This window comes from Pleurodeles waltl, chromosome 6 (assembly GCF_031143425.1).
Source record: "Pleurodeles waltl isolate 20211129_DDA chromosome 6, aPleWal1.hap1.20221129, whole genome shotgun sequence".
NCBI lineage: Eukaryota > Metazoa > Chordata > Amphibia > Caudata > Salamandridae > Pleurodeles > Pleurodeles waltl.
In genome coordinates, this window is record NC_090445.1 from 985,007,350 (window position 1) to 985,023,417 (window position 16,068).

The 16,068-nt window shown below is 47.5% G+C and overlaps 1 protein-coding gene across 1 annotated transcript in view; it reads left to right on the top strand.

The window, feature by feature from the left end:
- Window positions 1-16,068, top strand: part of KIF20B (kinesin family member 20B) — a 434,415-nt gene that overhangs the window by 410,429 nt on the left and 7,918 nt on the right. Inside the window, exon 33 of the mRNA XM_069239865.1 lies at window positions 4,070-4,212. Coding sequence (XP_069095966.1) covers window positions 4,070-4,212 — 143 coding nt within the window. The remainder of the gene's footprint in view (window positions 1-4,069; window positions 4,213-16,068) is intronic.

Genomic DNA, 16,068 nt, shown 5'->3' on the forward strand with positions numbered 1-16,068 from the left:
GCCATCCAAGCCTCTACCTCCCATGGCGCCTTCTCTTCTGCACCCCCAGATAGGGACTCTAAGAAACTGGACACACTTTAGAAAAAGATGATTTCCTTTGCCAGTTTGTGGTTCTTGAACATCGCATACCTTTTGGGCCATTATTCCCCCATGCTGTGGGCTAGGGGTTTCCAAGTGCAGCCACAGGAGGCCTAGACTGTACTTTCCTAAGCAGTTGCTGATGGAACAGATGCAGCAAACTTCACGATCTGACGTGGACTGGACACAACCGACTCACTGGGCAATGCAGTTTTATTGATATTGGCCCTTAGGTGCCACGTCTGGCTGAGGACATCTGGCTTTTTGGGATAAGTCCAAGCCAAACTTATGAACATGCCCTTTGATGGCACCCGCCTCGTCGGAGAGAGAGCAGACTCTGAGCTCGAGCACTTTAAGGATTCCCATGGTATGGCCAGGTCCTTTTGTGGCTATGGAAGGGGGGTGCCCAACCACATTCATTTCCGTCCAACCACCGTGCCACACAAACTGCCCAGCCTCTGTGTGGCCGGGGACATTGGGTCCACCGCCCTTCTGTATCAGGGAGCCAGCGGTCCTGCCAGTCCACCGCCTTTCATCTCTGCAGCTGCCTCCAAACCTTCCTAATCTGACTCTACCCCACCAGGGACCAGTCAGAGGCATGATTCACCATCACCTGTTTATCTGGCAGTCCTTCTGGTCATACGGGTGGGTTTTGCTGATAGTCTAAAGGGGTTACTCCCTCGCCTTCGAGACTGCTCCTCCATCCATGCCACCATCCTACAATAGGTTGATGGAGGAGTTCTTGGCACTTATCTGGAAGAAAGTTACGGTTCTCTTGCCCGAGGGAGCCATAGAGAGGGTTTTTTTTGTTGCCAGAAGTAGGTTGTAGTTGCTATTCCTCTGTTTTCTGGTACCCAAAAAGGACAAGGGCCTCCGCCCCATCCTAGACCGGCAATCCTTCAATCTTTTTCAGGAAGGAGAAGGTCAAAATGCTCACTGTGGCTCAAGATTTATCTGCCCTGGACCCAGGAGCCTGAATGGTAGCTTTGGACTTGCAGGATGCTTACTTCCATATTCCCTTCCTGCCCACAGACTTGACTTGCTAGAATACCGATGTTTCAGCCTTCAGCCTTTAGCCTGGATTTCTGTGACACTGACTCTGAGGCTGCTGGGCCTCATGGTCTCCTGCATCCTGCTAGTAACACATTCCCGATGACATATGCGGGCTCTGAAGTGGGAACTAATGTTCCAGTGGGTGCAGCACCAGGGGAATCTCTCCTACATTGTCCAGAACTTGGAGCAAACTTCGTGGGATCTGCAGTTGTGGCTAACGAACCGCAATTGGGTCAGAGGCAGAGCCCTCTCCCATCCCCGCACATATCTGACAGTAGTGACAGATGCGTTGTTCCTGGGCTGGTCATTTGGGAGAGGCAGAGATCAGAGGCATCTGGTCTCTGGCGGAGTCTGGACCCCACATTGACCTGTTGGAGCTCTGTGCCATCAGACTAGCATTGAAAGCATGTCTTCCCTCTCTCAAGGGAAAGGTAGTGCAGATGTTCACCGCCATATGGTACTGCAACAAACAGAGCAGGGTGGGGTTGTGGACCCTTTGTGGGGCAGTTCTGTGTCTCTAGAGGTGGCTAGAACATCAGGGCATTTTCCTGGTGGTTCAAAATCTGGCAGACTCTGAACACCAGAGTGGACAAACTCAGCTGACAATGCTTAGTTGTCACGAACAGCATCTCTATCCGGAGGAGGCTCAGGGTCTGTGTCAGCAGTGGGGGAGGCCTTAGTTAGATCTGTTCGCCTCTGCAGAGAATGTGCAATGTGAGCAGTATTGTACGTTGGAGTTTCCAAGGTGGCAGTCGCTTGGCAATGCTTTGTCTTGAGTGGAACTCAGGCCTCCTCTACGCCAACATGCCCCCCTCCCCCTCTACCCCCACCCCCAATGCCACTTCTGTCTAGAGTTCTCAAGAAGATAAAGAACGAAGGGGCCCAAGTAATCCTTGTGAATCCAGACTGGCCACAAAGACTGGTATCTCAAGCTATTGAGCATGGCCATCAGTCCTCCTTTGGGAGAAACCTCTGTAGTAGCAGCAGCAGCAGGGGAGGGTTCTCCACCCAAACTGTCCGGTATCTGCCTTGTCTGGTGGTTGAGCGGCAGCACTTGACAACTTTTGAACATCCGCCTGAAGTCTGCACCTTAATCTTGGCAGCCAGGCGTCCCTCCACCAAAACGGTATATGCCTGCCATGTAAGAAATTTGTGGCATGGAGCACAGATAAGTCTGTTGACCTTCCTTCTGTCTACCCAATTTCTGCCCCTTTCTCTGAGGTCCTACTGTTTATCCTTTCTCTGGGCTAGCAGGGCTCTGCAATGGGCACTCTCAAAGGTTATTTGTCTGCCATTTCTTTTTTGTGGTTTCCTTATCAATCTTCCTTGTTTAAATCTCCTATTGTTAATAGGTTCCTTAAAGGCCTTACTCATGTTTACTCTATTTCTATTCATTATGCCCAGTTGAATTTGAATTTAGTTTTAACATTTCTGATGTGCACTCCTTTTGAGCCTCTCCACAACTGTCCTCTCAGGCTTCTCACTTTTAAAACAGCCCTCCTCGTGGCCATTATACCAGCCCGCAGGGTGAGTGAGCTGCAGGCATTGTCATTTAAGCCACCCTAACTTTCCATCTATCCTAACAGAGTGGTGCTTGGCACTAGGGCCTCCCTTTTGTCAAAAAGGTTATGCCCATTTATGTATGTCAGTCCATCACCTTGCCTACTTTTTACACACCTCACATCCTTCTAAGAAAGAGAAGAGACTCCACTGCCTGGACCGAAAAAGAGTGTTGTCGTGCTACCTTGATCGTACAAAAGCGTTCCGGGTGGATGATCAACACTTTGTTGGTTATGTGGGTACGAAGAAAGGCCGCGCAGTGCAGAAGAGAACCATCTCTAGATGGGTCATACTCTGCATTAAATTTTGCTGCGCACCTGACTCCTCTGAAGTTTTGCATCCTCATTCTAAGCTAAGCTGCGACTATTGCATTAGCACGCAGAGTTCCAGTCCTTGGCGTCTGTCAGGCGGCAATGTGGGCATCTCTGCGCATGTTTGCCAAACACTACTGCCTGGACAGTTGTGTCCTTAGGGGCGAGCACTTTGCTTATTCGGTCCTGCAGGACTTTCTAATCTGATCTTACTTCACAAACCCACCTCCCGGGATGTATTGCTCAGTTGTCTATTCTAAGGTAGGGAATCTGCAGCTATATGTCTTTGTCAAATGGACAAGTTACTTACCTTCAGTTACGCCTTATCTGGTAGAGACAATATCTAGTGGCAGATTACTTATCAACCCACCCATCCTTCCCGCTCTGCGAACTGATTTCTAGGGACAGGGACTCCCTTTCATGGCCCTAGTTTTGACACACCAGTGGTCCGTGTTCTTCATGACTGTGCTTCTGGTGTGGAAAGTCATGAAAAGAAACTGACGTCAGTGCACCTGAGAGGTGCTGGCACGGACGACGATAGGCACAGAGCCAAATGATGCCACCCAACAGCACCCAGGGGTACTGCCCTAGAAAAATCTCCAGATCCAGGATGAAGCCGTAGGGAAATTCTAAGGTAAGAAATCTGCAACAAGAGATTGCCTCTACCAGATAAGGTGTTACCAATGGTAAATAACTTTTCCTTCATATCAGATGTACTGTGTCAACATTCATACTGGACAGCGCACAGATTATTGCTTCTGATAATGTTTTTTTGGGTGGAACCTGTTTCCTTTTTCTGGACCACAGGTTTCTGTACTATCTTTGTATTCATTGAGGGTGTGGCATAAGGACTGCCTAACCTAATGTTTTGATGCCTAGGATTTCTATTGGCAAGAGGGACTAGAGAAGAAAACTTCAGTAGTCATTTGCAAAAAAAATTCAAATTAAAAAAATAAATATGGGTTGAACAATGCAGTTTACTAACATGTTTTTACTTTTTTTCTTATGTGCTACTGTGTTCTTAAATAGTATAGCCATTCTAAAAAAAAAACTTTTTTATTTTGTAGCAAAAAAGCTGATTGAAACCATGAGTTCCGTGAAGCCTGTCGTGGATGAAAGTACTAAAGAAAATCAGTGCAAGCCGAAGCGAAGCAGGAGAAAATTGTACACCACTGATATTTCAGCTCCTATGGACATTCCTTCCAATCCAGTAAGTTCCGAGTTAACGTTTATCAAGTGTAATGTTAGTCTACCTGTAGGAGGCTGGCTCACTATATGGTGTACACCTGTAGGTGAGACACCCTGTACTGAGTCTAGGCAACAGTTAGTGATAGTGTAAGTGGTTCCATTTAACTAAAGCTCTAAAAGGGTAGCTGTGGAGAGTAGCTAAGGCTTATTGAAGAAGGGTGTAAAGCAATTGCAAATACCACACAGGTCAGTCAGTGATGTACACACAAGAAAAAACACAATGTTCTAGAAAAATAGTTTGTTACTTATTAAAACACAGGCACTAAACTAACTTTGGTATATCTCGTAACTGGAAATGTAAACACACACAAATATATTTAGAAACTGGTAAGAAAAAGCATAAAATAACATGGGGAGGCCAAATATACCAAAAGTAAAAATGGGATGCGAAAGTCACAACCAGCCGAGACTACCACCCAAGGACCATCAAGACTGGGGAAGCACTAAAACACCAAAGGTAAGTAGCTAGGATTCCCCAGGTTCCCGTCTGCAGAGTTATTACCCCGGGTCTGGTGTCCATAGGATATCATGGGAAAGTCGCGGTTGGGGTTTTTGTGTTTTAGGACCCTTCCCAGAGAACACAGAGGAAACCTGTTTGGAAAGAAAGTTCAAGAGTGCCCCCCATCTGTGGATACCCGGAGAAGTAGAGCACCTACACCAGGAAGCCCAGGTGCATAGGGGTAAAGTTGTGTCAGAACCTCCAGTTGAAGTTAGTGGGGACCTCAGTAGTCCAGCTGCTGTTCTGACCCCTCGATCAGTTTGGTAGAACCCAGGCATGCATTCTGGAAGAAGAGGGGACAGAGTCCAGACCACCTGGAGGACAGTGTCAACCCTTCTTGGAGATGCTCTCCTGAGGGACGGTTGTTGTGAAAGTGCAGCTGTAGTTTTCAGGTGGTGCAGAAAGATCCAAGGAGTCGTCCAAGAGCTGTCCCAAGCAGGTCATCAAATTGCAGGGGGGGTCAGTGGTCAGCAGGATCACCAACAAGCCCTGGCAAATGCAAGAAAGCACTGCACGAAGTGTTGCAGGATTTTGGGACCAGTAAGGTCCTCCAAGGGACTCAATCTTTGTAGGTAAGTCCAGACCAGCCCTCAGCAGGCAGGAGAGCCAGCTGGAATCGTTGGAGACACCAGGAGGAGCCTCTGGCAGCAGGCACAGGGAGGCCTCAGCAGCACAATAAAGATGGATGCCCATGTTGCAAGAAGGACCTATTTTTTGGAGCTGTGTGATGGTGGAGGCTAGGGCTTCTTGGAGCTAGGAGGTCTTTGAACTAAAGAGCCAAAAAGCCTTAGCAATTGCAAACAGACGTGGTGCACAGGGGTTCCGGTCAAGCAGCTCCAACGAGGGGACCACAGGCTTCTCAGATGCAAAGAAGACAGGTCAGATCTCTGGAGAACCACAGAACCACCACCTCTGTTGTAAAGCCTTGAACAGTCCTTGGGACAGCAGGATCCACAACCTGTCATTGACTTTGAGGTGCCTGCAGATGCAAGGGAGTGACTCTTCCACTCCAAAAACGATTCCTTCTTGCTGTCCTGAGTGCAGGCTAGGTCCTTGTGACTCTGGAGGATGCACGGCCACGGAAGTTGCAGAGTCCTTGCAATGCATGGGGACAAAGTTGCAGTAGGAGCCATCCTACTAGTTGCAGTCTTGTCTGGGTACCAGCACTGGGTCCAGTGTCCAGTTCGCAGAAGTGTCTTGCAGACAAATGTTGTAGATGAATCTAGGGTCCCACCCTCAGGGGAGCCCTTCAGTCACCCAGGAAGGGGGTTGGACAGCCTCTGCAGTGACCCACCTACCAGGGGTTGGGGGGGGGGCGGGGGGGTCAGGGCCGCTACTCATCTGGACTGATCAGCCAGATGCTCCCAGGGGCCTCTGCTCATCTTGTTTCCAAGATGGCAGAATAAAGTGTTCACCCGGCAGAGCTTTTGCCACCTCCCTAGGAGAGGAGCTGGACATGTGTGGGGGGTGGTGGTCACTCCCATGCCAGAGTGGGAGCCGGGTGAGTAGCAAATGTGCCCTTCAAAGCATTCTGGTGCCGCTCAGGTACTTGGGCTTTTTACCAAAGTGCCCGCAGAATTTGAAGGTGCGAGGCCCCTGAGGAAGGGAAAACCCCGATGTAGTTTGCACAGGCCAAACTTGTGATTCTCAACAACGTCAGGAGCTACAAATTTCAACAGTGGGCAGCACTGGAAAATATAGGAGTCGGAATTTACAACTGCATCTTTTTTAAAGCAATAAACACAGGATATGAATAATGTGCATACCAGAGGCCCATGCCCAAAACAGTGTTAATAAAGGAAACAGGCAAAAAACAAAAATAAAGGAAACTTTCATGCATGAAAATCAGACGTTGGGTCTTTTTTCATCTGAGGCAAACAGGATAGTGAGATAGCAATAATTCATAAGTAAAACATTTTAGAGTCAGTGGGTTTCTTGGTGTAGAGGTACACCAGAGAGTGGCATGTTATTTTAATGGATTGGCTTGCTATTTGATTGCAATCCTTGTCCTGCTGCCGAGGGAGATATCACCCGTAAGAAGCAATGGATTCCCTTTTCAAAAGGCCAATGAAGAGTCCGTCTGCATTTTGGAGAAGGTTTACCTTGGGATGTTGGTGAAAGAAGAGCTTTGGTCTTAGATCAAGGACATAGTGACAGGGAGTGCGCGTCCCTGGGCATTACACAGGAGTACACATCAGGGATTGGAGCAGACACCCTGATGGCAGAAGATGGGGGTGCGGGTGGCATATTAGACTTGGTGGTAGATGTCCAGAGATGCAAATACGTAACTCTGGAGGATACTGTATTGAGAGATTCTCCCCACCCCCCAAAATTGGCATGGTGGCTTGAGATGGGAAGGCTCCCACTCGTCACACTGCATGGTGGAGGATGAACGTGTTGTGCTCCTCATTCTGGAGGGCACGGCCTGGGTTTGGGGCAAACAGTGAATGTCACAGTAGTACCTGCCTCAATGAAAATGTAAACTGTCCAGTCAGTTGAGTGCACGACCCACAACACCTCATCCTTCAAAGATAAGTGCCAAGGTCCGGTGTGCTTCAAATATACTATGAAAATCACATGTTGCATACCTCAGCCTGGTCGGCTTTAGTGATAGCAGATGCAGACTAAACTTTAACTGTTGCAAGTCAGTGGTTTCTTTGCCGCCCTACATCCCTCCTCTGTAATTGAAAATGTGTTTATGCTTTGTGTTAAGTTGTGTATTTGTTTTGGGACTTTGTGTAATCCCGATTTATTTGTTGACCTGACTCTTTGAGTCCAGCAGAATTCCTCCTTCCTGTATAGCAAAAGTTCTCAGACACTTTAAACCTGCCTATTTCAAAGTAGAATACTCTGCTAAAACTGTTCTCATTGATTTAATGCTGTAAATCAATGAGTATGAATAAAATAAAGTGCTGCAGTAATGCCACAAAATTTCCATTTTTGACCAACAAAATCTATGCTGCAGTATCCTCAGGGGAGGTGGGGTCTGACTTGATGAATCGTAGGTTGAGTGAAGAACAAGCTGGCATCAGAGTACCCTTTTTGTTGTTGCAGTGGGTAGGGGCAGGCAATGTGCACTTTGGATATCCTTGTTTCTCTACACCATCTTTGACTATTTTTTATCTAGTGACTGATTAATGTAATATTTCCTTTGCAGACAGTGCCTATTGTATTCATAAAGAATCCTCACATGAAGATTTTCAGATGGGCTGCTTTCAGCTGATGCTAATACTATTGACCTAATAGCAGGTGGCATTTCTAGTTCTCAGAGGACTAGAATAAAGGCAGTAGCTCCTCAGTCTTCTGTACCAAGGAATTGTTTATGGTTGCTTTGATTTGAAACCCCTACTATGCTTTCTGTTTTTCAGAGTATGTGAGTAAACATAAAGGAATTTTACAAAATCCTAACTGGCACAGAAATGAAGCCTTAATCATTGGCAACAAGGCGTAGACTAAATAAATAAAAAAAAGGCAAAGTGGAACATCCGACTATGTTAATACTACTACTTAGTCAGGTGAACCATATGTGAACTCCTAGCAGTTTGCAATTCCAAGGTGTTGAACCTGGCTTCTCTGCAGGGTCACCCCCAAACGTTTAACCTTCACCCTTCATCTTTTCTCACTTCATTTTTCTTGGTACTTGTGAGGATTGTGGTGTATTATATGGTATGGTTGTGCGCCTTTACCAGGTAATACTCACAAAAACATCATAGGTCCAGGCAAGCGTATTTGTAAAACCTCTAGTGGAACCCTGGGTAGCTATGTCTTCGAGTAGCAAGGCTTAAACAAGGGAACTAGAGTAATTCATTTAGGAGCACCAAACACCGAATTCAGAAAGTCATATAACACAAATAAAATCTGACACCAGTTTAGAGATGTTTTAAGAAAATGTAATCTCAGCTTTTTAGTCTATAGTGCAAAACGCATTGGCAACAGCAAGGTTTTCAAACTTTTGAAAAGTTTGAAAGAGTTCTGTTTGGCTACTCTGGCCTTGGCGACCAATTCTGATAGGAAGGTCAGGGGGGCAATAAGGAGTATTCGGACATTTACCTGGTCAACAGAACAGTCGCAATTCCAGTTCCAAACTTTACATCAAGACTGGCATAGACTCTAATGGAGTGGTCCTTTATCTGGGGATGCAGGATGCTGAAGGATGCTCTGTGCGATCAACAGAGTCCTTCCTAGAGTTATTCCTCAGTCCACAGTGGGGAGGCTTTGGCCACAGTGGTCAGAGTACCTCCAAGTCCTCTTTAGGCAAATAGAAGTCCAACTGTGGCTGCGCTACCGGTCTCTGAACACCGTGGGTGCAGCAATATCCTTTGATGAGGGCTAGTGTTAGTCTTTGGCGACCAGTCCACACTTTGACAACTCTTATGCGCCCAATGAGCAAGAGTGCAACTTTTGAGTTGGGAGTGGAGGTCTCCTTGGCTGCGTGTCAGCAGTCAGTGGCAATTCCTTGGGAGTGGCTACTGACTGGCCAGAACGGGCGCCTTCAGCTTCTGTGGCCCGGGTGCTGAAATGGGGGGTCATCCAACTGATCCTTGGAGTCACAACTTCATTCTGGAGCTCAGGAGCAACTTTTCCTTGTGCCAGGTTCCACAGACACAGTCCTCTCTTTGCCAGCCCAAGGAGCAGTAGGTGTAGTTCAGAGGTTGGTGCAGACCCACTTGCCGTGACCAGGGGTCTCCAGGGCTCTCCTTCGTCAGTCCTCTTTCCAGTCTAGAAGTTACACTTGGTCCAAGGTGCCAGGGGGCCATATTTATGCCCAGAAAACATTGGTGAATAATGAGTTGTCAAAGTGGTGGGGTGTAAAACTTGGAAGTGAGTTAGACCTAGTTAGTGAGCAAGGGGGTCGTTGGGAAGAGTTATCCCCCAGAGAAAATTTAGGAAAAAGTAGGGCAAATAATTTATTTTAAAGGCAATTTTACGAAAGAGTTTTGTGAAAAAGCCCTAAGGCTTATACATTAATAGTATGGGCTCAATATGCAATAACATGGGATACTCTTATTGCCTTAGGGGAACACACTGTTCTTAAATAACACCAGGGATCCAGAGCAAATGAATGCACAAATGTGTTAAGCTACCACCATTAGATCATTAAACTGGATACCAGTTCTCTCCAAAAAAGTAAAACTAATGGAAACATAAAAAACCTGTACTACTTGTGACAAATATTGACATATTCTGGCCCAGCTTCCTGTATGCTATCAGCGTATCATTTTAAATACTCGTCATGCAAGCAACTTTGGCATGGGCCCATCGTACATATAAACGTCCTGCATGCACATTTTTATTGTAAATCTGGATTTCCTACACAGATAAATGAAAAACAGTGCTTGAAAGATGTGCAGTGCAGGTTTGGATTAGCGACATTAGAAAACCGAGCTCTCCAAGTCCCCCAAATTTAATTAACTTAGAAGAACAAGCTTAGTATTTAAATGCCAGTGCCACTCACAGCCTCCTTGGGAAACAGCTGTATGCCAGCATTCTTAGGAACAACAATACGTGAAACAAAAGCAGTCCCAGGCAGCACATCACCCAAACGTCAATGATGTGAAGCAGGTCAGTTTCTCCCATCCTGGGGATCGTGTGATCCACAGCACAAAAAGTGAAACTAATTATGCTTGCACACAGTATGAAGCCAGCCCTGTACTACACTTGGGACCAAAAGCTGTTCTGGTACAATTTTCTGTGGCAACCCATACTGAAAGGAATGAGTGAGTACAGAGAGCAAGCACAAACATTTCAAAGAGAGTTTTGAAGAGTTATATCCCCTAACTTATAGCAAAGATTACATCATCTTCTTTCCTTCTCTCATCTGATTTTTTTGCTCACTAACCCTTTCCTTAGCACCCACTCCTCCCTTCCTAAACATAACAATTCCAGGGTCTTCCACAGCTCTCCTGTAAATTGCTCCCTTCAATTTCTTCTCATTTCCTTCTCCATCCTGATCTCCCTAGCTCATCTTTTCTTCTCGTTCTTGAATAAACGAAGTGCTATGACCCACTGTAAAGAATAGTTTACCACTAGCTGTGCCATTGGGACAACCGATCCATGTCAGTTTCTCCATAATCACACTCATGGGCACTTCTGACTGTGCCAACTGCAGCCCAGTCTTCTATTTGTTAATCCTTTGTGTCACTATGTGTCTTTCAGCCCCACTCCATTCTCCCCCACTTGTCACACAAATTGCACTCTGTTTTGAAATATGACATTGATAGGAAAGCCATAAATAAAATAGTGCGTATTGCTGTGAGTATAAATGCCAGTCTCCTTGTTACTGCCAGTGTCTACGATTACTAATTTGTGTTAGGGCAGCCAAGACTTTTTAATACATCAAAAAGGCACCATGAGGAGAAGGAAGAGAAGTGGTTGACAACTGATTATTTTGTATCATCAATAAATCAATGGAATTCCTATTAGTAGAGCAGAATAAGTGGCATGTACAGACATCGGGACAGCACAGTGGTTAATGCACCTGCAGTAGACGTGTATGCAGCCTGCAGACCACAGATCCTAGTAGCCAGCATTACCTGATAGAAACTTCTAGTTGCAGATTCCTTACCTGAGAATTTCCCCCAGGCCTCAGTCTGGATCAGGAGATTTTTCTTCGAGCAGTACCCCTGCGTGATGTCAAGTGATGCTGGTCAACTCCACGTCTGTTGTTGGCATTGTGGTCACTAGATATGAAGTTGTGGGGTGTGTATATAGCCACCACGCCGGCGCACTGACGTCAGTGCTTTTCTTTCCACGGCAGATCCGAAGAGGGCTACATCTACAGTCTGTTTTTGACTGGCCTTTCGAATTTGTCTGTTTTTTTTACTTCTTGGTGCATCAAGGATGTCGTCATGGAAGGCTGGCTTCAGGCCCTGCGCCTCCGATCACTGTATGATGTCAGTGATAGATCTGCACCTCGTCTGCCTGTGGTGTTTGGAGCGCGACCACGACCCGAAGTCTTGCTCCGACTGCCGGGCCATGAACCTCTCTTCATCGTCTCATTCAAAATCGTCGGAACATTCAGGTAAGCACAAGAAGAAGTCAAAGAATCACAAGCGTTCTTCGGCTTCACCCCGTTAGTCGGACAATGTGACGTGGGAGAAGGAGCGTCCTCGCTCTATGCCTTTGTTTCGGTGCCTACTTCTGGGTCAGCTCTGTGCCTCCCTGTGTTTCCCTGTGTTTCTGGAAGCTACTCCTGCCCAACTTAAGGAATTTTACAAGGCCATGCGCCTCATATTTGGGCAGTTTGGCACTACTGGAGAGCCTTCAGACCCCACAGGATAGCGAAGGGCCCCTTCAGGGTTCTGCACCTAAGGATCCTTTCCCAGACCTGATCCGGCATCGGTCGTACCTCAGCAACCTTCCTCGACGACGGTTCCAGCGTCGACACTCCTGGCGCTGCCAGCGACATTGATCATATACTCATGGCTGACTTTGATACCGAGCCAGTGTGGTGTCACTCGGCGCTAATTCAGATGTCAACAGGGTCCTTGTTCGGATCCTGACCCTTTGTCTTATGGGTATGAGTTGGCTGAGACACCCATACTTTATGGGACACTGTCGCCCAAATGCTGCCACTGGTCCCGGGCGAGGCATGACCCATTTTCTCCCAAGCTGTTGCTGATGGGAGAGACGCGACTAAGTTCATGATCAGATGTGGCCTGGATACGACCATCTCCCCAGGCAGATCGGTTGCCTCGACGGTGGTCTTGAGACACCACGCCTGGTTACGGACATCAAAGGATGTCCAATCCACTATGATGGACATTCCCTTTGATGGCACCCATCTCTTCAGAGGCAAAGCGGACTTGGCGCTCGAGCGCCTTAAAGAGTCCCAGGCTATGGCCCAGTTCCTTGGCACTGCCATTCGTCCCCCTCAATCTGCTTGTTGCCCCTTTTGTGGCTATGGAAGGGGTCCCCAGCCACGTCCGTTCCCCACCAGCACTGTGCCGCGCATGCTGCTCAGCCTCTGCGGTGATGTGGGACCCAACATCCGCATGGATCAGGGAACCTACGGTCTAGGCAGTCCACTGCATTTCAACCCCTCAACCCCCCCCCACCCCCCTCCAAAACCTATCCCGTCCACCCCCATCCATAGCCTTCAAACCTTCCTAGTCTGACACTTATCCATTAGGGACCAGTCGGCGTAAGGATTCACCATCACCTGCCCTTCTGGAACACCATCATGTCAGACAGGTGGGTTTTGCAAATATTCCGAGGGGGTACTCCATCCCAGTCAAGACTACTCCTCCATCCATGCCACCATCCTACAGTCGTATGACGGAGGATCACCTGCCACTTCTCCGCAAGTAGGTTATGGCTCTCTTGGCCAAGGGAACCATAGATCAGGTCTCTGTGCCATAACTAGGTTGTGGTTGTTATTCCCACTACTTTCTGGTTTCCAAAAAGGGCAAGGGCCTCTGCCCTATCCTAGATCTCTCCAGACTATGGCAGACCTCCTTCATTTGCTGGGGTTCACTATAAACTTGCCTGCGTCACACCCTATTCCCTCTCAGATGCTCATTTCATCAGATCTATTCTGAACACATGCAGTTTCGGGCCTGTCTTCCTGAGTGGCGAATCCAGGATATTCAGGCTATATTGATGTTCCAGGCTCTGCCCTGGATTTTGATGACTCCTGCATCCTGCTGGTGGCACATGCCAGATGGCTTATGTGGGCCCTGCAGTGGGACCTAAAGTTCAACTGGGGGAGCATCAGGGGAATCTCTCCGACATGGTCCAGATCTTGGAGGGTGCTGCGCAAGATCTCCAGTGGTGGGCTTCGAACCCCAATTGGGTCAGAGGCAGTTCCCTCTCCCTTCCCCAACCAGATCTGACCGTAGTGACAGATGTCACTCCTGGGATGGGGCGGCAACATGGGAGAGGTGGAGATCAGAGGGATCTGGTCTTCGGACGAGTCCAAGCTCATATCAATCTTTTAGAGCTCAGGGCGATCAGGCTACCATTGAAAGCATTCCTTCCCTTTCTCAAGGGGAAAGTGGTGCAGGTGTTCATGAACAACACCACTGCAGTGTGGTTCTGCAACAAGCAGGGCGTGGTGGGGCCGTGGATCCTATGTCAAGAGGCTCTGCATATCTGGACATGGCTGGAACATCAGGGCATATCCCTGGTGGTTTAACATCTGGCGGGTTCTCTGAACTACAGAGGGGACAAACTCAGCCCTCAATGCCTGGTCGATCACGAATGGCGTCTGCATCTGGAGGTGGCGCAAGGTCTCTTTCAGCAGTGAGGAGAGCCTTGGTTAGATCTGTTCGCCTCTGCGGAGAGCATGCAATGTCAGCTGTTTTGCGCTTTGGAGTTTCCAAGGCTGCACTTGCTCTGCGTTTTCAAGAAGATAAAGAACAACCGGGCCCCAAGTCATTCTTGTAACTCCAGACTAGGCACGAGGAGTATGGTATTCTGAGCTCTTTAGCATGGCCATCGATCCTCCAATCAGACTGCCCCTTCGGGAGGATCTTTTGTCGCAGCAGCAGGGGACGGTTCTCCACCCGAACCTGTCCAGTCTCTGCCTTCTTGCATCAAGATTGAGCGGCAACAGTTGACAGCTTTTGACCTTCTGCCTGAAGTATGTAATATTATCTTGGCAGCCAGGCGTCCCTCCACCAAAAAGGTATACACCTGTTGATGGAACAAATATGTGGCATGTTGTACAGACAAGTCTGTTGATCCCCCTTGCCCCCCCTCTTTTTGAGGTTCTTTTGTTTGTTCTTTCTCTTGCCCAGCAGGGCTCTGCTCTGGGTACCTGCAAGGACTAACCCTCCTTGTTCAAATCTCCCATTGTTAGAAGATTTCTAAAGGATCTTACCCATCTATTTCCTCCTTCCCCATTCATAATGCCCCAATGGGAATTTAATTTGGTTCTTACTTTTCTGATGTGTGCACCTTTTGAGCCACTTCACAACTGTCCACTTCACCTCCTTACTCTGAGAACAGTCTTCCTTGTAGCTATCACCTCCGTCCTCAGAGGTTAGTGAGCTGCAGGCTCTGGCTTCGAAGCCACCTTTCATTTCCATTCACCCTGACAAGGTGCTGCTTCGTACTAGGGCTTACTTTCTGCCTAAGGTAGTCATGCACTTTCATGTAGGTCTATCCATCATCTTGCCTACTTTTTAAGCGCCCCTACATCCTTCTAAGGAAGAGGAGAGAATCCACCGCCTGGTCCCAAAAAAAGTGTTGGCGTTCTACCTTGATCGTACAAAAGAGTTCCGGGAGGATGACCCACACTTTGTAGGGTTTGTTGGTGCGAAGAAAGCTTTAGCCTTGCAGAGGCGGACCATCTCCAGATGTCTTACTCTGCATTAAGATCTGCTATGCACTGACCAAAAAGCAACCCCATGAGGGCGTGCGTTCTCATTCCACAACAGCTAAAACTGCAACCGCTGCATTAGCATCCGGACTTCCAGTCCTGGACATCTGTCAGGCAGCAATGTGGGCATCTCTGCACATGTTTACCAAACATGACTGCCTGGACGTCAGGTCTGTAGGACACGCTTTGCCCATTCGGTCCTGCAGAACTTTCTTGTTCGAAATTGATTTTGCAGACCCACCTCCGGGGGATGGTTTTGCTTGGGTATATATTCAAAGGTTAGGAATCTGCAGTTGGAAGGCTCTGTCAGATGGGCAAGTTACTTTCCTTTGATAACGCCTTATCTGGTAGAGACTATAGCTAGCTGCAGATTCCTTACTGATCCACCCATCCTCCCCACTTTTTGAATGGTTTTCTATGGGCATCGCAGGGGTGTGGAATTTATTAAAATATCTACTTGTCCACGGGACAGGTTGCTTCTCAAATCTACTTGTCCTGTAAAAAGATCTACTTGTCCCTTTGGTGCCATGTAGTGTGGCGCCAAATTATGGCAGCAATCTCATTATGTAAGAGCTCTAATAATAGCCTCTCTGATTATGCCAGGGCTACTACCATAGTAGGGCTTGAATACTTGCAGTTTCAATCCCTACTGTAGCAATTTCCTTATTTTTCCACCTTTCTGCAGATCTGCATACTGGGGCTGGAGGAAGCAGTGAGCAATAGTTTCAGGGCTGGAATGCCTTTGAGTCTGCAAACCTACTAACCTGCATGTTTCAAAGATTTTCACCAGCTTCTCTCTAATATTTTCCCATAATAAGAAAGGTTGGACATTTACTCCTGACAATGGCAGAATTAGAACCTCTTCCAGGGTTGGGAAGAAAGTGGCTGGAGGGAAAATGAACTTGCAAATGCTCAATAGATGTTCACATGAGCAAATCTACACATGCATATTTACCCATGCTAAAATACATTTCACAAATATTTTATAGGGGTAC